Source organism: Lepisma saccharinum, chromosome 9 (assembly GCF_977018435.1).
Source record: "Lepisma saccharinum chromosome 9, izLepSacc3.1, whole genome shotgun sequence".
Classification (NCBI taxonomy): Eukaryota; Metazoa; Arthropoda; class Insecta; order Zygentoma; family Lepismatidae; genus Lepisma; species Lepisma saccharinum.
In genome coordinates, this window is record NC_139237.1 from 85,581,145 (window position 1) to 85,607,437 (window position 26,293).

Here is a 26,293-nt window from a genome sequence, read left to right on the forward strand (position 1 = left end):
TGCTGCTACATGTAATCTGTGGGAGTAAGCAAAACATCGTTATGGTTTCGCTGGTGTAATGGGTTGCATAAAAGAAGCGTGTTAATATCGTATATTTTTTGTGGTCGTCGTCATGTCTTCAGTAAGGCGTCCGGAACACAGGGCTCCGCCAGATATTGTGAGTTGTCCATATTAACGTAAAATATAGTAACTGTTGAGTTGTCCATATTAACGTAAAATATAGTAACTGTTGAGTTGTCCACATTAACGTAAAATATAGTAACTGTTTTGTGGTAAAAACACTTCTCCCTCGTTAATTTCGTCATTTTTAACATTCGTATTTACCTATTCTCCATTGCGAAAGATTCTGCAAGGTGTTATTTTGCTTTTTGCAGAAAAATAATTTCAATTTGTGACATGAGTAATTATTGTTCTTCCTTTTTTTGCGCTTCCGTAAGAGAGAATATGGCGAGACAGCTTGACTAGCGTGGTAGATCATCAATGGGTATGCAATGCAGTGTTTCCAACCTTGTCAACCGAAAAATCCCCACGAACTATTCACGGATAGCCCCAACCATGCACAGCAAGGTTAGGTTAGGCAAACATAGTTAAAATTATCATCTTCTGCAAAAAAAGACGGCGTGGTTAGAAACACTGACAGTGAGTTACGTCTTAAAACGTTCGCAACATTTGGTTCACGTAGTGGAAGCAAATGAAGCAACGCCATTTGTGCGTCGGAGAGATATTTCTGTTGAAAAATACATGATTTCCTGCTGAAATAGATTCCACGATGAAAGAAAATACCTCCACGAAATTCTAAATGCTACAGAAACACATTACCGTAAGTAGTTTCTTGTGTAAAAATGAAGAAATCCGTTGGAAGCATACAGAAGTTTTACTGGTGTTGTTATACATGACCAGGGACATCTGTGGCTGCAGCATTTGGGTTCCAACAGATGTCTTGCAGACAATTATATTAAAATATTTATTTGTAGAAATAAATGGTCATAGTTACGTTTACGGATTGACTATCTTCACCAGGTGGTGAACCTAGCTTTTGAGCTATTTTCACCAGATTTTGAGCTGCGCATGATCTACAACCTGCCCTGTTTTGCTACATGGATGTGTGTACTATTCTTTAGCTGTATGTGTATATAGCTTACATCAGCGTGCAGAGGACTAGTACTATGGAGTTGGAAAAATACCCCAAGGTGTTCAGATATGGACCGGTGCTGCTAATATGTCACATGAACTAAGTATGAAGGGATATTAAGTACCTAAATGCTTTTATTGTTACGTTAGGGAGAACAGGTGTAGGGCTATTAGGATTAAAATTACCTCTGTAAATACTTCCCATCACCTGCTCATGTAATTTCTGGTCTTCAGCACATTCTGCTGCTATTCTCAGTAGTCAGTGTCACATCCATTTTAATTTTAAATAACTTCTTAGCAGTAAGTTCAGCAACACTGCCATTGGACGTAATAAAATAAGATAAAATATAATGTTATGGTATGATTCTGGTAATTACTTTTGTTGGCGAAAATAGTCACACATACTGTTTTCAGCACCTGATGAAAATAGCCCTATATTCTATTCTCACCACCCAGTGAAAATAGTCCCGGCCTTTATCACTTTCGTAATTAGTTTTCTAAAACATTGCACATCTATTATCCTCCTCCACACACAAATACATAGGTTGCGGTTTGTTTACTTACAGAGGAATAAAGATACAGATTTCGTTGGAAGTGATAATTCGGCAAAATTAGAAATTTATTTATCCATACGTACATTCATATTAATGATATTTTTTGTACAATTTACATCCCTTAATAGTAATGATGCTGATGTTTATCTCTGTAATCTCTTCCAAAAATTCATTACCTATTGTTTCTTAGCTATTAACTTCAGAGTCGTGTAATGACAAAAATGCAATATAGTAAAGTGCGGGAACTGGCAGCAAGATACTTTATATGTTGTTTTCTTACATATTGGCTCACCAACATAAGTAGTGAGAGTTACATTATTTTGCAGTAAAAAGTGAGCTATGTACGTCTTTTGGAAGAAACAAAATACACACAGTAAGTAATCAGTCTGACAATTGAGTATGCATGTACAAACCTGAAGATGAGTCAAGCTACGAATGTGTACAATGATTAGTTTGGAATTAAACAATCTGAACATTGGCCAAAGAACATAATCAGTTTATCCTTATTTTCTCTGTGCTACATTTTTTACCAAATTTTTCTAGTCAGTGTAACCAAAAAGAATCGTATACACAGAAAATGTATGAGGAAAACAAATTTATTGGTGCTGGCTATAAACAGAAATTGTCCAGGTATTTCACTTGTCAGGGAATTTTGCAAATCATATAGAATTTATGTGCATTTTAGAGTCTACAAGAGGAAATGTTGCAAAGTGAACAAGTGGTTTGTTTCCACTTTTGGATTCGGTTCTTGTGATTTCACTCCCTTAAAGATTCGGTAAATGTCTGTTATATCGGAGACACTTTGCTTCAAATTTACAGGAGAAACTACTTACGGAAACGAGTTTCTGTTGCATTTATTAAACTTCGTGGAGGTATTTTGTCACTATGGAATGCTGCACAACAGAAAATAAGCACTTTTGATGTAATAAAGTAGCCTTTTGTGCGAAGCGACAACATTATGCCGTTGTTTCCATTATGAACCTGCAGATGGCGTGAGTGTCAAAAGTCACGCGGTCTCGCGAAGGAAGAAGTGTTTCCAAACGTGCCTTTTTTTTACCAGAATTTTTTATTTTTATTTTTTTAACTATGCTTACCTAACCTAACCTTGCCGGAAATGGTTCGTGGGGCTAACGTGAATGGTTTTTGGGGCTATCGTGAATGGTTTTCGGGGCTATCCGTCAATGGTTTTTGGGGCTATCGTGAATGGTTTTTGGGCTATCGGGAATGGTTTTTGGAGCTATCCGTCAATGGTTTGTGATGACATAATGAACACGAAAGTAGGTATTATTCAGTTAAGAAGGTTGCAACACTGCATGCCCACTCCAAATCGACAAAACACAAGCACGACGCGTGATGATCCTCAGCTGTGCGCGAAATATTCTATGTTCCGCAACGGAAGAAAGGACCCAAAAGAATTACTCGTAATGTGAAAAATCGAAGTTATTTTCGTGTAAAAAGCATAATGGCACCTTGAAATAGGTTCCGCAATACAGAATTGGTAAGTATGAACCATTTGAAACTGAAAATATGTGTTAGAAATGTGTCTCCGATATAACAGACATTTACCAAAGATTCAGATCAGAAACTTGTTCCCAACATTCTTGTGGTTCCTTCAAATTTCGGTTCTGCATAGACCCGTAGGTAATATATTTTATCTTATCTTTTTTATACTAGGTGTTGGAAAGAATATCACATAAAAGTTCAAGTCCAGCTATACTGATCACACTAAAGTAGGTTGACAATATGATCATAATTATCAGAATGGTTGGTGAAGAAGAGATTATCATCTATTATTTTGTAGATGATGGTCTTGTTGCGATTTACATTATGGTGTAGCAAGAAAAGATTATAACACTAGAATAATTTTACACAGTGAACATTGTTAGCCTGACTATTATCTGTTGGTTTTGCTTAATAGTAGTAAATACATGAATAGTGCAGAAACCGAATACAATGTCATAGAGACTGCTGTTTTTTTGTTTGTCTAAGTTTTTATATGTACAGCATCTGGAGAAATTTTTGTTGCATGTAGGAATTGTGTAGCAAATCACTACAAAGTGAAAACTTTTGTGTGGTTTATGAAGATTATGCTGTTTTTAGATTGCAGAGATGTGTTGTGGTTAAATAATATACCTCTGTTACCTTGCCCTGAGGGCTAGATGCAAGTGATTACAGCACCCGACACTTTTTATGTGGATTGTAATTTTAAGTTATTTGTGTTTTCACATGTAGAATAAAATTTGCTTTAAGAAAAGTGGTTAAAGTGAATGTTCATAATAATTTTAATTGAAAAACACAAGATCCAAAAACAAAAATCATGATATCGAACATGTCTGGGAAAATTTAATTTTTGGGCTGGAAATGTCAGGGAATTTCATAATCAAAAAATCATAGCATTCCTAATGGTTCCAATTGTTTCATCACATTATAAGTAAAATAATTTTATCATTGCTAGTATTATAATTGGAAACAGGCACAAAATAAACCTTAAAATTATGTTTCACAGCCTGCAAACATATTTTACTCATATAAATCTTTTTGTTTTCAGTATTATAATGAAGAAGAAGCAAAGAAGTACACTCAGAAGTAAGTACTGCTAGAAAGCTGTAGGTGTAACTGGGATTTGTTTTTGCAGGGCTCCAAGTAAATCAATTCTTATGTACAGGTCAATTTTGAAAATTTCGTATGAATGTGCACCTATTGGCATTGATTTATGAATTGCAGTAACTGGCATCTCTTGAGATTCTGCAAGCTGGTAAATATGAGTTCTCATTTGAACCTTTATAAGAACTTACATTCACTAGCCCCATCTAGTTGGCTGCAGTTTTGGACACTCGGTGCAGTGCAGGTGTATCCAGTGTCAAGGTGGTGCAAAAAAAATGACGTTCAACCAACTAGACGGAAAGCGGTGTTCAAGTTCAGAAGATTCAACAAATGCCTGTCTGCTGCTTTAAAGGGTCATTTGATTAGTTAGCATGCACCACGTGACCATATACCGATCCGAAAGGTAGTGTAGACGGTACAGACAAATACACTACTTGACTCGAAATCAACGAACTAGATGACTCGGTGTTGCACCGTGCAACCAACTAGATGCTTTGGTGCAGAGAGAGTCAAAGTTCAGCGAACTAGACTACAGTGAGTGAATGTAGGAGAAAAAATGGGAGTAAGCAAAAATTACCAAAAGTGGCATTTTTAGACATTGTTATAGAATATAGGCATTTAATGCCACTATGAAAAATAGGTTATCAGTGGGGTGTGCATTTATATCTAATTTCATTTTTCTTTTGTATGTAGCCAAACATGTTAGGAACAATATACTTGTTGTTGAGTAATGGAGGTATCTGTGGGACAAACATTGAAAATATGATTTCTCTAAAATTGGGCAATTTTTCTTGTCTTATGGCATGATGTTCACACTGCAAAAGACAAGACTCAATTGGTATTTTCTTCTTCACTACTGCCATATTTTCCAAATAACCTTCTGATTCTGTAAATAGTCACTAGATGTCAGCAGTTCAGGTGGTGCTCAATGATGAAATATCCAAGAAATCCAAACCTAAAAAAATGCCATTGGAGTGAAGGAAATGGCTGAAGAATACAAACAATATTTTTATATATTTCAGTGCTGTTACCACATATTTGTGTATATTTTGCATGTTTTGATTACATAAAAAGCCAGGTGTTAATTATGAGGTTCAATACAACATGTACATAATTTAAATATTAACAATTTCAACCTGAAATAAAAATACCACATCCGCCAATACCATACCAACCTACATTTTTTCTTCTTTTTTTAAAATTATCAGTCATTTCTATGGTTTGCAGGTCTTAAAATTATTAGTGAGGAAAGGAAAGATTTGTTAATTCAAAGTTCAAATGACCATAAAATGTCAACTTCAAATTTTTCAATATGGCATCTGGGTCATTCCACATGAAATCACCATTTTTTTTATGGACAGATACTTGGTTCAATATGACAAAAAAATGTAATATTAGACTCAGTGGCGGTCCCTCCATGGAACAGAGGGAACAGGCTGTTCCCTCCTACTTACTGCGCTTTTGGGCTATTTAAATTATTTATATTAACATAATAAGAACACTTTTCTCTCGAAATCAACGTTTCCAAAAGTAACACCGAAGAAAATCTTTCACCGTGGCTGGACGTTTGTTGACGTCATCTACCCCCAACACATCATGGTTCTCACCCCATGCTCTACCATGGTCTCTTAGTATCATGCCCTCTACTGTCTGAAGCTGAGTATTTCCGACCACGCGCGAAGGTAAACGATCCCCACGGAAACTGAACACTCTAGCTGTTCCCTCAGAGAGATATTGCGGATTCGCTTTTCTTCCAGTTTTTGCTATGTGCTGAAGTTTAATTGCGTCACAAGTGATACATTTGAGTGTAGAAAGTCGATAACTTCCTAATCTCGTTGAGAACTTGCGTCTGACATTCATAACGAACTGGAAAAATCTTCTACAGTCTAAACATCTGCTAAATGCCTTGGCTAAACGCTGGGAAATAGCTTCCGAGGGAGCAGCTCACATCCACCTGTTCCACCAACCCCAAGACCAAAGTTTCAAGGCACGCAGTGGCAGGACAAGAAGCGAATGTTGCGAGTGTTGTATGATCGACCGGCTGAGGACGAAAGCCTTTAGTTCATTCAACTTTGCAGAAAATACAACAAACCAACACATATTCTTATTGAATTAAAAACTAAAACGAAATCATACACAGAGCATTTTCAAACGAGTTACTACAACTCTGTAAATTATTAACTGAATATTCTTCCAGTGGCAAATTATATTGTTGTCCTTGTTTAATCCTGAGAAGGGAGTCTGGAACAGGTCGGGTTTTGTCACATTAACAACTTCTACTAACAGGGTGGCTACTCACCGGGAATTTCTTGAATTCCGGGAATTATGCATGAATTATTGGCTCCGGGAATTCTGCTTGAAATTTTCTCTGTAGACATGAAAAATTGCAACTTTTTAAAATCCCAATTCCATTGAATTTCTACATATTTATTAATGACCTGAAACAAGTTTTTCACAGTTTAGGTTTTATTTTTATTGAGGAAGGTAAATAAAGCTGCGTGGAAAATAAAACAGAATTCTCTCAATCCATTTGCTTTGTTAGTGTTCTTTGAAGAACAATCCATCTGATAGACTAAAGATTATTGCAAGATAAAATATCTTGAAGTTGATTAGGTAAATTTAAAATTCTTATAGAATTAACAATTTTTCGTAGATTACTATTTCCCGTAACATATGTGACTTGTGTTTGTAGATGTATTTATAGTCCCGAGTAGCAGTGGCGTGCCCAGGATTTTTTGATTGATTGATTGATTTAGTTTATTTTACTTTGCATTTTGTGCTTCTTGGCTAATTTGCGAAGATGGGGATGAGTGATGAAATGATGAAATTGATGAATGGACATTCACAAACAACCAAGCCCGACCAGGATTCGAACCCGGGACCCTTGGCATCGCAGCACGATGTGCTAACCACTCGGCCACAGGGTCGGGCGCCCAGGATTTTTGTAAGGGAGGAGTTACCTATACTTTTTCTCGGTAGTCCGCCCTCATTTTGTCATATTTTCCTACCATTGACGTTCTTTTTTTAGGAATATTGGGCCAAAGGGGGGGTATAACCCCTACCAACCCTCCCTTGGGCACGTCAATGCCGAGTAGCTATGTGAAATGACAAATGTAAACTCTGCACCTTAAATTATATATATGTACCGTCCAAGTGAATTAGAATTATTGGATTCATTGGAATCGCATAAACCATATATATTGTTAATATAAGTATTTGTTTGTATGTGTGTGGGTGGTGAGAGACTGTAAAACCTTAGTTTGAAATAGAGAAAACATCTGCTTGAATTTTTGTAAAGTTCGCTTTGAAAACCGGGAATTATACTTGAATTTTATTATGGTCCTACAGTAGCCACCCTGACTAATCTAGCGAACTCAACCATCTCAACTCAACTCAACCATCTGTGTGCCATTTTTGGATTGAGAAAGTTTGAATTACAAGAATACTCAACTCTATGAAAAAACGTCAACTTAATCTACGAATAAAGAGATGAAACAGGTCACGACAAAATATTATTTTCTTTCTCTGATGACTCATAAATTTATGTTATCAAATTTTTCTTTGTTGCGCATCAACAATTTTATTTTTAATGTTTTCTTTATATTATATCACATTTGCTTTAAAATTATTATTGTCATATAATTTTAACGTACCTCATGTTTGTCACTTCTGACATTTCAATAAGGGTTGAATTTTACTTGATCTATTGTATTATATTAAAACACCCATGCGATGGGGAGCAAGTGCAGGTGACCTGTTCCCCTGCCTGATTTATCACCGCACGCCACTGATTATACTTGTCCATCAAATAAGTTGAAAGTTACAAATTTTTGAAGATTTTCAGAAATTGGGTGGACGAACAAACATACTGTATGACACAAGATATGCCATATCTCTGAAACTATGTGGAATATTGAGATGATTTAGGTATTGTTGGAGAGGAGAAGGACAGGGCTAACAGAAAATAACTGTGTTACCATTGTTACCTGCTCAGAAAGTAGGAAAATCTTTAAATAAAATAATAAGTTGTGATAAAAAAAAACACTCCACTTCATGTATTTGCTTGATAGGGAATCGGAGGTTTTACCACAGTGAAAATTATTACACAGCATAATCAATACATGTTCAACATAATATTAAAAAATCAGAGAGGTAATATTGTTTGTGATAAAAATATCACAGGTTTCAGTATTCAATGTTGTCATCCTTAACAGTTTCCTGCCTCTGGCTGGGTCGGCATTCAATGTGTGAACCATTATTTCCACTGGCGCACAGTAATATCTTTGAAAAATGGCCCTAAAACACTCACAATTTACCACTAAGTCTACATAATATTGTTAGAAATGTTGAATACGTGGGAGAAACATTAGTGTGATGCTTATCCACTTTTAGCTCACAGAAATTGTACTAAGACCCAGAGTTTTTTGTCCAGAATGCATATGGTCCTGCACTGGTGGCTTGACCATTTTAAAATTTTAAATATTTTTGTTGTTTTAACCCCTATGCAGGGGTAGTTCAAAGCGGGCGTTATTTTTTCTAAAACTTGACTTCGTTTAAAAATGGTGGCCATTTTTTTGTTTCATGGCTTCTGGCATTTTTGGCCTTTGCAGACAGTTGTGATAATTATGATACAGATTTACTTACGTATCTTTGGCTTGCCTGAAAAGACGTAAAGAACAATTCTATAGCATATAAAATCACAATCACTAAACACAAATGCAAATAGAATTAACGTTGGACAAGACAAATGTAAGTACATGAAATTTCTGTACTTAATTATTATTTTCGAGTATCGCTAGAAATAAACAATTAATGCAAACCAATTACACTATTCTGGCATTCCATTAACCCATTACCAAGTTCTTGTTGAATCCCCCACCTTTGTCTGTTTTTCAACTCCCTGTCTGTCGTCAGGTGATAACATTCAGGCGGGTTCACTTCCTCTGCTGAGATGGGAAAGTGACATCAACACAAACAGATTATGTATGACGTATTTCTAAACATATATACAAGTTCCAACCACAACTTTACCAATTTAACTAAAGTTGTCTGACATCTTGCACATTATTGGAATTATGTAACATTTAAAAATCTTAACATTTACAAATAGTATAAAACCTTAAACACTCAGGTTCGTTACAAAGTTCAAATTTTTCTACAGTACTTGCATTAATTTCCCAGCTCCCGGATGATCGACATTCAGCTGAAGATGTCCGAGAGGGCTGTGGAACTTCTAGCGCTACCGGATGATGTCCCGTGCTTCTTGCTAGATCTTGGCTGCGGATCCGGACTCAGTGGAAGTGTTCTAGAAGATCAAGGCCACTTATGGTGTGGAGTGGACATATCTGTGGCAATGTTGGGTTAGTATATGGTCGTGGGTTGATGCCAATTAATCAGGGTTATGACTTTGATCATTAACTTTGTTGATCGGCATTTTGGGTATTTTGATTAATACATATACTATGTATTATGTATTATTTTTGCTTCAGTTGTTATAATTTGTTAATAAACATGTTCATTGTTAATCATAAGTCAATAAGTGCCAAGTAATATGTACATAAAAGCTCACTCCTGATATCCCCTTTCGAACAGTCAATTTGTATTCCGTTTCCCTTAACCCATGTTTAAATACATGAGTTGCCCTAATGGCTTCAGCCTGATCAGTTTTGGTTCTTGGTTCGAAAAAGTCTGGAAATTTTAATTTTTATGAATTTGTAGACACCCTGTTAATGTATTTTTCTACCACTACGTAAATACATAGCAAAATATGTAAAATACAGTAAAGAGGCTAATATCTGTAACAAATTTCCCCGTAACGTTTTGATTTATTTTATAAACTTAGTTGTACTTGCAAACCAGTAAGTTGTGAATGAAATGTATTATATTTTATGAATATCCACCTATTTTTAACAACAAAATATTTCTAATTTTTATGAAGATCAAAAGATGTAAATTGAAGATGGTCATTTGACAAGGTGATGCCTAAAAATGCTAGAAGAATCAGGTTTGAATCTTGGATAAAGCATGAAAATTCCAATCTGTCTGTTCCTTTATCAGTTTGAATTCATTATTCATCCCATCATAGCAATAAAGTAGGAAAAGAACCATGAAATAACCTAACATAAAAATATGGTGCATTTCCTTTCAAAAATTCAGACATGTAGTGGATCAATCTGTTGTCCATTGAATTCTGATGAACACATCCAATGTTTTTATGTATATAAAGTGTGCAACTTATTTGGCAATGCACGTACATCCCTCTCTTATTTGTGTAGCCAGTCTCCGTGGTGGGATGGTCAACGCATCACACTACTATGCCAGTGATGGTACTTTAGTGTTATAGGGACTACCTTATTTGTCTATGTTAAATTATATTCCCCCTCGCAAACATGAGTCATTTACTGTACCACTCAAACCCCCCGCTTTTGCTCAAGGACAGGTGTTCAATTGAACACTTTTTTCGTTTGTTTGTGTTACTCCAGTGTTTATAGTTGTCGTCCTGCCATGGATTACATTGGTTGCATTGCTCAAATTCAGTTAGGTAAGGTAACGTTAAATCGGTTCAGAAAAAGACAGTGTTCCTATTATGTCCATAAGTTACTTACGTGAAATTTAGAAGATTTCGCACTTCGGCGTACCCTTTTGTGAATGAAGACAGTGGATCTTCGAAATTAAAAGGATTGAACCATTAAATTGTGCAATGCGGAAGTGCGAAATCTTCTAAATTTCACGTAAGTAATTTTAAACCGCATTTACCGCAACCATCATGAATGTCCGTAAGTGTTTATTTTGCTTTCCCAGAAAACAGACGGTCTGAAATGAGGTAGTCCGTTTAATACTAAAGTACCCTAGTGGTTGCTGATTCGAATTCTAGCCTGAGCATGGGTACTCTTTGTGAGTTCATCATGTCATCACTCATTCCCATTGTAGCCAAAGTGGCAGAAAGAGCATAGCCTTCCCAATGGCGCAGTGGTATCATCATCCCCTTGTAATCAAGGGGTCCTGGGTTTGATACCTGGTGGAGGCACATAGTGGTATGCCCAAGGATCATACCCCTCCTTTTGGTCCAGTATTTCTAAAAAAAAGAACGTCAAAGGCAGGAAGAGATGGCAAAAAAGTGGCCCCCGCCTTCCGTAAATCCTGGCCACTTTAAACTGTATGTCCAGTCCCGATTAATCTTTCTGTACATAATGTGGACGTAAAACATAAACTCAACAACTCAGAAAATGGGAAGTAAAATAAACCGAACCAATCAATTGTGATGGACTTTTCCCAGCATCCACCCCAAGGTTTGTTTTTTTGTTTATTTTTTTTTTTTACGTTGGAAGGTTAGCGTGGGTCGTGGGAACTCTCATGGACGTCACCCCTATTTTTGACCACCTTCTTCGCACAGCATGGTGCTGTCACAGTTACGTGAATTTACCACCATGCGACTTTCACGGCCGAGGGACAGAATGCAGCAGCCAGTCTAGAAAGCTGAAAAAAAATGTAACAATAGAGCTAGCTCTCCCCAACAAAATGTGCATCTGGACGTCAGTGTTGCCAGGCATGTCAAAATTTCACCGGCATAAGTATGTAAAGGTATCGCTTTGTCTTTTCCTCTTTCAACTTTCTAAATCTAGTGATTTTCTTCCATGCTAGATGGCTCCACACCCTCCATTCTAGGGGGGTGTTCTCTTCCAATTCGAGTCGCACCATATTTTCAGACATTCTCACGTCAAGCCTTTTCTCTGTCCATCTGTGCGACCATATATTTGTCTCTCGAGTATTTACAAGCCTGTCACCATTTCGAAAGCATCCCTTGCGTGTAAATTTCAGAATTAAGCTCAAAGGAGAACTATTTACCTTCATAAATTTCGAATCTAGGCATGTTTCTGTCCACTTTAGTAAAAGGGTGAGATATATATATAACGCTGTAAACTTGCGAGGTCACACACCCTCCATGTTCATTGTCAGTAGTGCATAATGGAGAAGAAAGTGCAAGCTCCTGATTGGTCAGGGGAGCACAATAGTGCAAAATAGTGTTTCCAGGAGTGTGGAGAGTCCTGGGGCAGACAGTCTAAGTTCCTTGCCTCCTTACTTCTAAGTGAAGAAGTAAGGAGGCAAAGTGGTCGCTCTCGAAAAGTTCTTTGATTCTTTGCCTTGTACGCATATGAGAGCAGTGCGGATCTGTTGATGCTCGGGCGTGTGAACGTGCAAGTGTTAAAACAGCGCCAAGTACGAACTGTGTGCAGTGCTGATTTGTTGATGCTCGGACGTGTGAACGGGCAAGTGTTGAAGCACCGTCAAAGTACGGCGAGTCCAACGTTAAGATGCCTGCAGAACAGCTTATACAGTAATCACGCGTGCTGAAATGGACTGAACCGGAGACGACCAAGGAACCCACCAGTGGTTCTGGCTGCCATACAGAAGGACTGCTATCATTTCATCTATTACCCCCCCCCCCCATCCATATCTCTTCAAACGTGACATCAGGACCACATCAGAAGACTGGGCCCCAACGATGAACTCAGTGCGCGCTTATATATATATTTTTCTTTCTAATGTGCATCGGCAGACAAGGTAATGTGCAAACTGTAGTGTAGTACGCGTACTGCATGCATTATATAATTGGCCAAATAATTTCAACTCTTCATTGCTAATTTAGTTTGTGACAGTGTGTGTGTAAATTTTATCAATATGTTTATAGGTCTTGATTCTTGGATCAGTTTTGTTTCATGCCTCAGTTAGCTAAAATAATATAAATTAAAATTATGGAAATAATAATGATTGTGTGTGCATCTCGATTTACCTCCTCATATTGAGTTTCACCTACATATGTGTGTGTTACAAGGAGCCAGTTGAGGTTGTATGTATAGCTAGCCGTGGATTTAATTTTGATTTGTCTTTGTTTTGTTGCCCAACTGGTTTCTGGAGGCACTGTTGCCTCCATGATGTGGTGGCTCCCTATTTCTACCGGTAGGCAGTCATTACACAATCAATCTTATTTGTATGTCGACATATTAAGTTTTAATGTGGCTAAATACATTACAAGTACATTGAAAAACTGGTCTTTTTTGTGCATTTTTCCAGATGTTGCCAAACAGAGGGAGGTTGAAGGAGACCTATTACTAGGCGATCTAGGCCAAGGGTTGCCATTCAAGGCTGGTGCTTTTGATGGGGCGATCAGCGTAAGTGCTCTGCAATGGCTGTGCAATGCAGACAAGTCTACCCATAAGCCTGTAAAAAGACTGTATGCTTTTTTTACGACACTCTACACATGCCTGGTGAGTATAAACTCATTTCCAACCTTCCGTAAATTTATTTCAAGTTCATTGTATCCACATTCTTGTCGTGGCTTGCAATTGCTTGTCTCTTTGAAGTTTGAAGCTAATGGCTGGCCAACATGCCAGGTTTTGTGCGTCATACAACAGATTTTCCTCACAGTCCTAGATCCTATATATAGACAATAAAACCATTCAATTTTGTGAACTGCATGGAGCTTATGATGAGACAGAAAAGTAGGTGAAGATAGAGGCAGGGGTATTTCATTTTTGATGCAAACACGAAATGTGAAATAACACTGTAATTTTAATTTTTCATGTATTTGAACGATGTAAGGTGCATTTTCTTGCAATGTTTTGTCACGAAATGATGCAAAATGGACTTCAAAATGTAAAACAAACCCTTGAACATGTGCCATGTTGTATGCAGCTTTTGATGCTGAAATGTGCCCAGTTTTTGTACTGAAATCTTTGTTTTTTTCACAATAAATATGTGGCACTAGTGATCAGTTACCCCTTATTATTATACATGCCAGTTCATTCAAAAATTTTGATTTATTCTTTTCTGTATCAATTTGTTATTGTTCAGTGATATTCTGTTCTAACATTGCTTATCTATCTCCTGGATAATCATAAGTAGAGCCCGGAAGTTTGGCAAAATGCCTCTTTTTATCTACTGCATATATTGATAAAATTTTTCCGGATATACGTTTTTTATGTTGTTTCGAATGTTTTAGAAGCCTTTTCATTTTGCCTATTTTGCCTATTTGGGACCCCACTGCCTATTTTTAATTATAATGCCTATTTTTGCCGTTTTCAGTGAAATTTGGCCATTTTTTAAAAAAAATGTGTATATAAATTATTTTTCTCCCAAAAAACGTTGTTGGCATTTATTTTTCTTCCGTTTATTATGTGAATAATTTTCGCCTTATTTAAGTAATATTGAACTCACGCATGTTTCAACATTGCTGAAGGAGAAAAGTGTGAGAAAAAAGTATTTCATGCTGAGTCAGGATATTGCCTTTCGGTTAACATTTCTTGTGCATGATTGACTGCTGAAGTGGACAGGTTGATTTCGAACACAAAGAAAATATTTCTGAAATCTCCCTCTCGAACCTGAAAATTTCAGGAAGTTGCGATTGAGCTTAGTTTACCTCAGCAACCAGTCTTGACGAGATAGGGAACCTGGATATCAGCAGCTATATATTATGATAACAACCTTCAAAAAATCAGTGAGGTGATTGATGCTCTTCCAGAAAATGAAGCGGCTTCAATTCGTGAAGTGAAAAAACTCCTGTGCTATTCAAGTTTACTTTTGCACATTATGGTTCATTGCCAGAGACAATTACAATTATAGCATCCATGAAAATCTTCGAGGAATCTATGCAGCAGATGATGGAAGTGCCAAGAGAAAAGGGGTGAGCTGTTGCGGAAAAGTGCTAACGGGTAGTGAGTGCAAATGAGGACTTGAAATAATTGAAAACAATTTGTATATTCTAAAAGGTGAAAATGCTGTTACCAAAATGAGTCCAGCTACATTAGCTTGTTTTATGTATGCTCCAATAACTTCTGTCGAAGTAGAAAGATCATTTTCTATTATGAAAAACATTCTCTCTGACAGACGACTACCAATGAATGTTGAGAACTTAAAAAGCACCTTGTAGTTATGTGCAATCAAGACGGAGAAAATTGAAATGCTCTTCCCAATTTAGATTTTAACATTTTACCAGAAATTATAGATAAAAGTAAGCGACTTCTAAATGTGCCTTTTTCGGTTTATTTTGCCTTTTTTTTTCATTTTTAGTGCCTATTTACCACATTATAGATGCCTTTTTGCCTGCCTATTTTAACGAAAATAAGTGCCTGAACTTCCGGGCTCTAATCATAAGTATGTTGACGAAGGAGGGGACCTCTGACCTCTAACATCATAGCGTGTTATGGTAACCACTCCACCACCTTCACAGACTTCAGCTGTCTTGTAGATACTTTTACTTACAAGTTTCTTGAGTAGTGGACTACATTACAACACCATATTTTTTTACAACCTTAAGATTAGAAAATATGTATTTGTGTCTACACATTCACTTGATGCATACATTTATTTATGTGGTAATAATTTTTTACTATTTTGTATTATTTGTTTCTTATTTTAGTGTTCCTTCATCAATTTCATCTATCATCATTCATACTCATTTGCCTGAAGAGGAAGGAAAGAGGATGTAAAATAACAAAAATACCCCCCATAAAGTTTTTTTTTTCATACTGATAGTATTACATGTTCTTTTAAAACCTAATATACTAAGTTAAAATCTATACTTTTAAAAAGGCATCAAATTTGGTTACATGGATGTTTTCCTTCATTTTCACATTAGAACATTCATTGTCTTCCTGTCCAGTTTACATTTTTGAGAATTGAACCTCCCCAATAGCATAGCGACTTTGTCTCCTAATCAAGGGGTTACAGCTTCAGTTCCTGGCAGAGGCTCATTGAATAGTGGTTTGGATCCCATTTTAAATTGAAGAACCAGTACTGCTGAGCATAAAATGGCCTTAAAACAAATTTTTGATTGTGATTAGCTCATGAAGAATCCCATGATATTGTGAAAATCCAGAAATTCTACAATGAGATGTAGAATGTGTTCTTTTTATCGATTTGATCAACCAGCCTTATTGCTACAATTAACCTAAGATGTAGATTGATGTATGAACAACTTGACCAGAGTATTTTTATAAACTGGTTTGTGGAAACGAAATATAATTATGCCATGTTTCAGTTGTTGAATGAATGTGCACTTTTATACAATTATAATTGTCTGCTAAGTACCAAATATTCTGATGAGCAATGGAAAAATGCAGTCTCTTGTCTCACAGTTGCCACTTTTTTTTTTCTACAAATGCTTTCTTTTAGAAACAAACCAACATGATGGAAAAATGTGTAATGTACCGTAGTTAACATTATCAGCGTGGCTACTCACCGGGAATTCCAGGAATTATGCATGAATTATTGGCTCCGGGAATTATGTGTGAATTCTACTTGAATTTTTCTCCGTACACATGAAAAATTACAACTTTTTAATCCAAATACTATTCACATTTTATGCAAATAAAAATTATTTTCATAAAATTTTCTTAGTCTTATCAAGTTTAGCTAGAAGGCGGCGGGAGTCGGCCCTGGGCGCTGAACTATCTAAATGAAAAAATGTTGTAAAATTTATTGATTGATTGTGGTTTTAAGTCCACTTGATGCACAGAAAGGCTAATCAGGACTGGGCCTACAGTTTAAAGTGGAATCCGAACTACTGTGCCATGTGTTGAAAAAATAATTAAAAATCGTTTCTTCGAACACAAATGCTTTAGCACCAACTTCTACCCCCTTTTTGCATAATTTACGAGGATAATAACGTATTTGTTACTACTACTACTACTACTAACAACAACAACAATAATAATAAGGATGATGATAATAATAATGTTGGTCCCTGCAGGTTCGAATCTCAGCTTGGGCATAGATGTTTGTGACTGTCCATTCATCAATTTCATCATATCACTCGTCCCATCTTCGCAAATTAGCCAAACGTGGCACAAGAAGCGAAGTAAAATAAAACAAATCAATAATAATAATAATGTTATAATAATTTTATTGTTATCACATTATTAGTGTTAGTACGTTTATCCTGGCATTTTGTCCCTGCCTGTTGAGACAAAATTTCTTGGTTGTGCCTCTGATTGTAAATAGAAACTCAGCACCTTAAATTAAATATTATAATTATATTATGTATAACGTTTAATTGAATTATAATTTTTGGATGTTGGAATCACATAGACCCATTATATTATTAAGATATTTGTGTGTGGATGTTGAGAGGCGGTAATACGTAAGGTTCAAATAGAGAAAACATCTGCTTGAATTTTTGGAAAGTTCACCTTGAAAACCGGGAATAATACTTGAATTTTATAATGGTCCTAGAGTAGCCACCTTGATTATCTACATAGCTATTCAAACTATAGGTCAATGTAATCTATGTATAGGCAGGATATGTAATCATACTTGCATGGCAATCCCTGCTATTGCCGACCTCAGTGGCAGAGTCGTTAGCACAGTGTGCTATGATACCAGGGATCCCAAGTTCGAATCCTGGCCTGGGTATTCTCTGTGAGTGTCCCCAATTCCATCCTTGCAATTAGCCAAAAGTAGAATAATATAAACCAAATCAATCAGTCAAACATCCTTGCAATTAACCCGTAATGAAGTAGATAATAAATTCAAAATAATTATAAATACGGAGAAAATAGTACTCACTTAATCTGCGAACCTTCTTTTTTTTTCTCCCTTTGTTTTATTAATTTCAATGGCCACTGCCACCATCTTCAATGGAACTTATCGTACTGTTGCTTGGCGTACTTCTATTGTTTGTAATTCTCCAGTTGCCGCTAGCTGCACTGTTGTTAACTGTATGTCTGCGTCCGTGTCGTCTGCTATTTCCTGGCTCTAACTGTTGTAGTAGGGGAATACTTGTGTGGTGTGCCTGTCCGCTATCGATTTTTAGCTCATGTGGGAAGTGCATTATGGCATGCGTTTCCTTGATTTTAGTGTCTACGAGTGTGCGGGCAGTGTACTTGACTCGTACCGTTTGTATTTTATGGCTATTGTATTTGATGTGTTTAGCAAGACCAGTAGTGGGACCTGCCGATGTAATGTTGCCCTTGCACTCTGGGTTGTATACACCTGAGTTATCAAGGGGGGAGAGGAAGTACCATTTGTGTTTGTTTAGTTTGTCAGCTATTTTGACATTGGGTTTGTGCACTACTTTGATGCCGTAGGGGAGAAGGGCTTTGGATATGCAGTTGGATGTGATGGGTATTTTCAAAATAATTATAATACCAAAAAAATCAAATCAGTTGAATACATTTCCCTTTTAATTTTCTGTATCATCCAACACACTATTATACCGTATATGGGATGTAAGAGGTGATCCTTACTCAAGGCACTCAAATGTCAACCTCCCTTCCATGTAGTACACCCTGAACTGCATTTTGCACACTTTCGAGGCTCTGGGATCTGGACTCTCAGCCAGCATAATCCTCTGTGATGCTTGTGTTTTGTCCATGTGTGTTTGTCCCTTGATCTTTTCACAAGCCGACCTCCAAGTTGGAGTAGTTAGCACACTACGCTACCACACTAGGAGTCCTGGCTTCTAATTCCAGCCTTGGCATGTATTTGTTAGTGTCCCTTCATCATATCATCACTCATACTCATCATTGTGATTACTCAAAAGTGGCAGAGAAGCAGTGCTAAATACTGTAAATAAATTTTAAAAAAATCACAATTCAAGCTCATCTTTGCAATTACCCCAAATTGTGAAGTAAAATAAAGCAAATCAAAATCTTCATTTTATGTGTTTCTTGCAGAGTCGAGGAGCACGAGCTGTGTTCCAGTTTTACCCAGAAAGCAGCAGTCAAATTGAACTTGTCACATCACAAGCGATGAAAGCAGGTTTCTATGGAGGGATGGTGATTGACTATCCCAACAGCTCAAAGGCAAAGAAGTTTTTCCTTGTTCTGATGTCGGGAGGTCCACAGGCTTTACCTGTAGCTTTGGGAGAAGAAAGTGCGGAAGAGAATAATCATATTGAGTATTCTGATAAGCGGTAAGTACTGTGGTAATAGTCTGAAATTTAGCATGGAGCTATGAGAACATTTATACAGTGCATTTTAAGAGTTCTGTAGGATTCTAAAAACCTATAACTTTTAAGGTTATGGGTAGAGGCACATATTTTTGGTAAATAAAAAAGCAAAATTTCAGAAAAAAACCTGTGAATTTCAGGTTCAAAAGAGGTAAATAAAATGTATCTGTTTTAGTGGTGAAAAAGCAGTATATAAAATGACATTTTGGTTTTAAAAATGTGAACATAATCCCAAATTTGATTTAAGAACTGCACTTACTATACAAAATAAACATATTCCTTCTTATAGCAAGCACATTTATGTTATTACCAGAATGTTAAGTTCATTCCTGCTTAATGGGGTCCATTTTTGCTTCTCAAATATTTACAGCAGAATTAATCAATTTTCCGTGAATTTGAAAACTCTCAGGATAATTCTGACTTCAGAAAGTTTTGCAAGGGTAAAGAAACTCTAAATTTAGTGTTTTGAGTCTATTTCGCATTTTGCAATTTATTTTGCATTATTTCGTGACAAAACCTGAAAAATTAACATTACAATGTGTTATTCCACATGTCGTGTTTTCATCAAAAATGAAATATGCATGCCTCTAGCAATAGGTTTATTACAACGAAATATTGTTTGTTACACAAAGGAACTTTAAAATTAATATTTGATTGGTTTGGTTCATTGCCAGATCTCCAGCTGGGCACCATTCATGTCCATACACTCTTACAATCTTTAAATCTGAGAATTGCATTCTGACGGTGCTCATCTGGAATGTTGTGAATCACATCACTTAGCCTTAAACTTTTTGTACCATCTCTGGATACTTGTCTCCGCTGGAAGTGTTTTTCCAAACATTGTTTGGAGCCTTCTCCGCATCAAAACACAAGATTTTAACTCAGCGATCCATAACACACACATAACATCATGGAATCGCATGATCACCTGCATACATGTCATTCAGCAGTGTGGCCACAACAAAATTTTAAATTTTCCTCTGATGTAAAAAGAACAATATTTCAGTGTATCAAACCTATTCCTTTAAAGTTATAGCTTTTTAGAATCCTGCAGGACTTTTAAAACATGCTGTATATATCTTGATAGATTCCCTTATGAAAAACTAACTATTTTTCAAATTTTGATTTGTGATTTAAATCATATAGCAACAGGTTTCAAATTTTTTGCCCATAATAGACCTGGAACTGAACTTGCACTTCATTTTTAATCAATACAGGATTACCATGGGCAGCTTAAGGGATGGGTGACTGCCCAGGACACTCAGGGCTCACCTCACGCTTGATTAGCACCAAAACCTTATTTCTGATTATATAAGCATGGTTGTTTTAAGTCCATTTTATGCACAGAAAGGCTAACTGGGACTGGACCTAAAGTTTAAAATTTGATCCGAACCACTATGTGCCTCCACCAGATGCGTGGCTATTTGTTTTAGAAAGAGTTGGATTTATTGTTGACAAGAATTAATTGAAGTTACTGCTGCATAACATAATGAGTAGAGGCACATATTTTTGGTAAATAAAAAAGCAAAATTTCAGTATAAAAACTGAGTCAATTTCGGGTTCAAAAGCGGTAAATAAAATAAAATATCGGTGTTATAGCGGTGAATAATCACATCAAAAGTGGTATATAAAAAGACATTTTGGTTTTAAAATTGTGAATATAATAGTAAATTTGATTTAAAAACTACACTTATTCCACAGAATTAACATTTCACTTCTAATAGCCCATTTATGTACTTATCCGAGTATTAAGTTTATTTCTGTGTAAAGGAGTCAATTTTTGTTTCTCCAATATTAACAGCAGTATTAATCAATTTTCCGGGAATTGCATAACTCTCAGGATAATTCAGACCTCAGAAGGTGCTGTGTCGGTGAATAAACCCTAAATTTCGTGTTTAAGAGTTAATTTCGCTTTTTGCAGTTCATTTCGCGACAAAACATGGTTACAAAATGCATCTCACACCTTTCAAAAACATGAAAAATTAACACTACAATGTGTTTTTTCAAATTTCGTTTTTTCGTCAAAAACGAAATATGCATGCCCCTAATAATGAGTATATTGCGAAATCAAGTAGCAGTTTAAGCTAAGAATGTACTGTTATTTTGATGTCATTATGTAGGTATTAAATAAACACCATAAACTTGTGCTTGAACACTAACACTTGTAGTATTTTAAAAATAAGGGCATTTTTTTTTGTCATTGAAACGGTAAATATATAACATGGCCGTTTTTTTATTGGGGGAGGGGAGTGGAAAATTGGGATGCCAAAAATCCACCTAACCTTGGTGAAAATTTTAAGAGCCACGTCCGAGAGTTGTTATAAAAGAAATACCCTTTCAGTGTTATGTAGAACCAAAATTAAACATATAAAAGATGCAATATACAAAATAGCATAGAGTAAACAACATTAAATTGTATTAAGTTTAACACTACTTACGTGAGTGAGTATGAAACTTTTTTGGAACGACGTTTCAGGGTCCAATTGCCCCCTTCATCAGGTTCATAATATTTTCCTAGGCATTAAACATAATGCCTCGTTGAAAAGTGTTAAAAGAGGGTAGGGTTGAAAACACTTAAAACTATCCCTGACATATTCCTAATTAAAAAACTCCACATATTAAAAATCCCGTAAAGACGAACCACCCATTTCAATTATAACCACTTAAAAACGGGAACTCCTAAAATGGATAAAAACCACGTCATTTGCACAGCCAGCACTGGTGAACAACTCCAATCTGATATGAGGTGAAAACTGCTTCCCCTCCTATATGAACCTGACGAAGAGAGCAGTTGGACCCTGAAACGTCGTTCCAAAAAAGTTTCATAATCACTCACATAAGTAGTGTTAAATTTAACTTAATACAATTAATGTTGTTTATTTTATTTAATAGTGAATAATATGCACAAAGTTACAATATGTTAATAGCATAGAGGTGGAATGAAGGTTTACACTCCCAACTGTTTGTGATATCATCATCGCATGAGTGACCATTGCATCAGCTAAGGTTCCCAATCCTGTAGAGAAGGCTTTTTGTAACACCATGCGATATTATATCAAAAACAGAGATTTCTGTAAGTGTAAACAATCTCAAACCACTCTGAGGACAAGAACATGAATTTATGGCAAGATAGTCTGATTTATAATTAACCCCCTCTTTTTTTTTCTTTGTAGGGAAAGGATGAAGCGAGCTAGAGGAAAGCCTCTTAAAAATAGTAAAGATTGGATTTTGGCAAAGAAGGAACGAAGAAGAAAGCAGGGAAAAGAAACAAGACGAGACTCAAAATATACAGGAAGGAAAAGGAGCGGCCGATTCTAATGAACACATTTGTATTACAAAGAAATAAATTTATTGTACATAACTGTCATTGAATATTTTTCTTAATTTGGATCCTATTTTTGTCCTGTGAATAGTAGCATGTAGATATAGGGTAAGAGGTATAAAACAATGCCTGCTTCCCATCAAATCGGTGGATAACAGTAGGGGACGAAAACCAAGCGCATAGATGAACCAGCCAATGTCATTGCCAAAGCTCACCGCACTTGTGTTGAAGGGGTCTGTGGTCTCTGCATGTTATGGCTTTTTCCCTCTTCTGGCAGTGTCTGGCTGAAAATTGAATACATGTGCGACATATAAGGTTTGTTTGTAGATGTGTTGTTTTGGTGTTAGTGTTTGTATCGAGCGACCACAACGAAAAAACCTTGGACGAAAAGTCCCCACGCAGCTTTCCCTTCTTCCCTTCAGCTCGGGCCATAAGGAAGCATGGGCCACTCTCCCCCACCCCTCCATGTGGGAGTAGGGTGCACAGGAGTCGCGTGTCTGCGCAGATTTTTTTGCTTGTGGTTCCACTATAGTGCTTCTAGGAGTTCTTTTGCCATGGAAGAGCTTTAAGAGTAATCTATCATGACCAACTGACAGAACCATCAAGTGAAATCAAGTTTTCTCCCAAGTCCACACACTGCTTCATACTTCAGAATTATCTTTCCCTTCCACTGTATCTGACTTTTATTAGTACTATTAACGCAGCTGATGCATGCTTTGTAGCTTGCTTTATAGATTATAACTTTGCTTGCTTGCTTCTTTACCAAACAGCTTTAAGTATTAAATCTGCTTTCTCTGTGTACAGTTTTCCCCTTCAACATAATGATAAGACAGTTGGCACACTAGAGCAATGATCTTTTGACTGCTGCACAATTTAGCAATGCAATAACAGGTAACAATGCCAGCAGCTGATTGTATTTCCCACATTTCCTCCACTGACTTACATAAGAAAATCGATGACGACGCCAGAAGCAAAGCTGTAATAAGCAATGTTACAATGCCAGTTTTGCTGGCATCTGTTTCCAATGCCAGTTTTGCTGTCATCTGTTTCCCTTTCCTCTTCCTTCCCCTACCATTTCTCATTCAAGGCTGGGCACTAAGTCCTCCTAGGTTTTATTTCCCTGCCATGCTTGGAACAGGATGAGATGGCAAAGATACCATCGAAAATTTCCCTTAAAAATAATAAAAATTTGGAGGTGTGCCTTCATGGCATGGTGCTATATGAACTGTGAACTTTACCTTTTGCAATGGTGGGTTGCTCTTGATTCTGTCATATGGTCTCTGTAAAACAAAATTGCAACACTATATGATGGGAAGATGCATCCCAGTGCATGGCTGGTGGTTGTATCTTACAAACTTGTCAGTGAAGCCCCTACTGATTAAATCCATCAGAGGTTGGTGCCGAAGTCTGAAGAGTATCTCAGCCAATCATCATTCTCGTGCTTGCTGAGAATGGCAAGCAGGTGCAAGTGAGTTTCAGTCGATGCGAGAGACTGGTTGCAGCCAGAAACGCTGGTGAAATATCAAGTAAATGTAAGGTGAAGTGACATGGGAACATTTGATGTTATGAAGGAGCTGGTGTTTAATGAAGTGTAATAAAAAATGGTCGCATTACAGATTTATTTAGATGTAGATGTGCGAATATGCCATTGGTCGTAACAACAATGCTCACAGCACACTGGAAAAGAAGAAACTGGTTCCATACAAATGCTCAAAATTTCAATATGGAAGAAAAATGAACTCAAAATCTCCCAAAATAATGATGACATTTAATTCTATACAGTACCCTGTAGGACAGAAGAGGGGTGTAGAATGCACAACTTATCAAAAGTTACTGGTTCTTACCCCAAGCTGCATGTACTGATTTTTTGGGCTCCTTTGAAGTATTACAAAACTGTTACCCACAAGTACACTTGGAGAATGTGGGAAATTAATTTTCATTTGAATATGAGAAGACTTTGGAACTTGGAACCCCTTTGAAATATTTGGTAGAAAATTACATTTTAAATATTACACATAAAACTAATACAAGTGGGAGAAGTTTCTTGCATTAACAATCCTACTGGATTCATAACTGTACAGCCCAGTAGCAGCTATTAGGAGGTGGGGGGCTGCTTTTCACCACTTTTGCCCCTGGACTATGCTAAACCTTACCTACAAAGGGAAATATACTGTCGTTGCCCCCCGGTTTTGGAACCCAATCGCTTCCACATGTACATCCCATTCTATAGAAATTAGGAGAAAGTGTGTATCATAATTTGCATAAGTATGCGCCACTTGTTGCATTGTCTCCACGAAGATCCATGTAAGTGCCCTCTTCCTCAGACTCAACCAATCACCCCCAGCTAGGAATTTCCACTTTGAGCACTGACTGTATGCATTTTGCAAAATGGTTAAAGGAAGGTTTTTACCTGTTGTTAATGGAAAATGGTAACAAACATAGAGAAGATTGCAAACACTGCAACAAAGAATTTTCAATAGCACATCGAGCTCAGTGATGTAATGCACCATGCTCGAGAAATAAAAAAGATAACCTGGCAACTCTGTCCAGAAAAGTAGCCGCATCACATTCGATTTGAAACTGTCTTCAAGAAAGTTATGACAGTCAAGAAAAAATTGTATATTTATAAGAAGATTATTATGTGCTATGCACATTTTCTATTGTCACGAATGTGCGTAATAGTGAATTAAGACAATATGTTGACTAAGTTATGGGATTATTCAGCAGTTTTACGAGTTCCTCAAGGTATGTATGTATGTAATTATATTGTTTAAAGTTTTTAATTTTTATTGTCACGAGTGTTTGGTTTTATGCTATTAAGTTAACATTTGCTTGTGTGTCTATACAATAACTGCATTTCAGGGGAAAATGGATTAGTCTGAAATATGAGATTTCAATTTACACGGACCACATTTCGGAACCGTATGCCTCTGTTGTTTACAAATCATGATCTAGATCTGCACATTAAAATATAATAATAACAATCTTAGGGTGCACCTTCGGTCAGCGGTCGCACTGACAGGCTGTTCAACAGAGGGGTCGTATTTGAATTTGCTACCTTACGTCGCTTTCCTTCCAATTTTGGCTAATCGAGACAATGAGTGATGCTGAGATGAAATTGGTGCGCACACAAAGAACACCCATAACCTGGCGTGGTCTCTAATTGTTGGATGGCAAGCCGAAATCGGCGGTTTTTAGATCGTCATTTCTTCAACCAACTTTTCACAATGTGCCTGCTGCAGATGTTCGAACAAAACCAGTTTAGTTATGTTTGCGAGAAAAGACGTGTGGCCCCAATTTGACTTGGTATGAACAGTACGTAGTTGTAGGTAGAGCACGCGAGTGCACTGACATCTGGGCAGGGGAGGACGAGGTCTGCTAGTTGTAAATTAAACGCGAGGGCGAGCTGTCCGGTGCATTTACACACAGATCTGTAGGCAAGGAATCAATTCCAGTACGAATTCCACCATTAGTTGATAGCAAGAAAGCAGTAGTATAATCCGTCAGCTTAAAAAAGCAGAGAAGAAAACTCCCATGAACAGTACTTGGGTGAGTAATGTTACCTTTTCATTCCGTAAATATTTTCAAAGCCATTTGCGTGTGTGTAAAACATTCAATGGACTGATGAACATGACCCGTTGTTATCAACATAAGCACATACTTTAGTATCTTTCGAGGTTCACAGGCTTCTTTGCCTATTGCCCATAGCAATGATAAATTTTGTGGTATGTACGT

At 36.8% G+C, this 26,293-nt stretch overlaps 1 protein-coding gene across 1 annotated transcript; it reads left to right on the plus strand.

Annotated features, from left to right (window-relative positions):
* LOC145992802 (18S rRNA (guanine-N(7))-methyltransferase) lies at nucleotides 1-22,597 on the plus strand. Its single transcript, XM_083129191.1, has 6 exons — nucleotides 1-157; nucleotides 4,234-4,271; nucleotides 9,471-9,649; nucleotides 13,362-13,555; nucleotides 18,962-19,200; nucleotides 22,410-22,597. The coding sequence occupies exons 1-6, from the start codon at nucleotides 113-115 to the stop codon at nucleotides 22,552-22,554; spliced, it is 840 nt and encodes a 279-aa protein (XP_082985317.1). The 5' UTR covers nucleotides 1-112; the 3' UTR covers nucleotides 22,555-22,597.
* Nucleotides 22,598-26,293: the final 3,696 nt, after the last annotated feature.

Bases quoted from the DNA above. Each gene is read 5' to 3' on its own strand.
- LOC145992802 (XM_083129191.1), top strand. From the start codon at position 113: ATGTCTTCAGTAAGGCGTCCGGAACACAGGGCTCCGCCAGATATT. The intron at 4,272-9,470 runs GTAAGTACTGCT...TTAATTTCCCAG, and splicing joins GCAAAGAAGTACACTCAGAA to CTCCCGGATGATCGACATTC. The intron at 9,650-13,361 runs GTTAGTATATGG...GCATTTTTCCAG, and splicing joins CATATCTGTGGCAATGTTGG to ATGTTGCCAAACAGAGGGAG.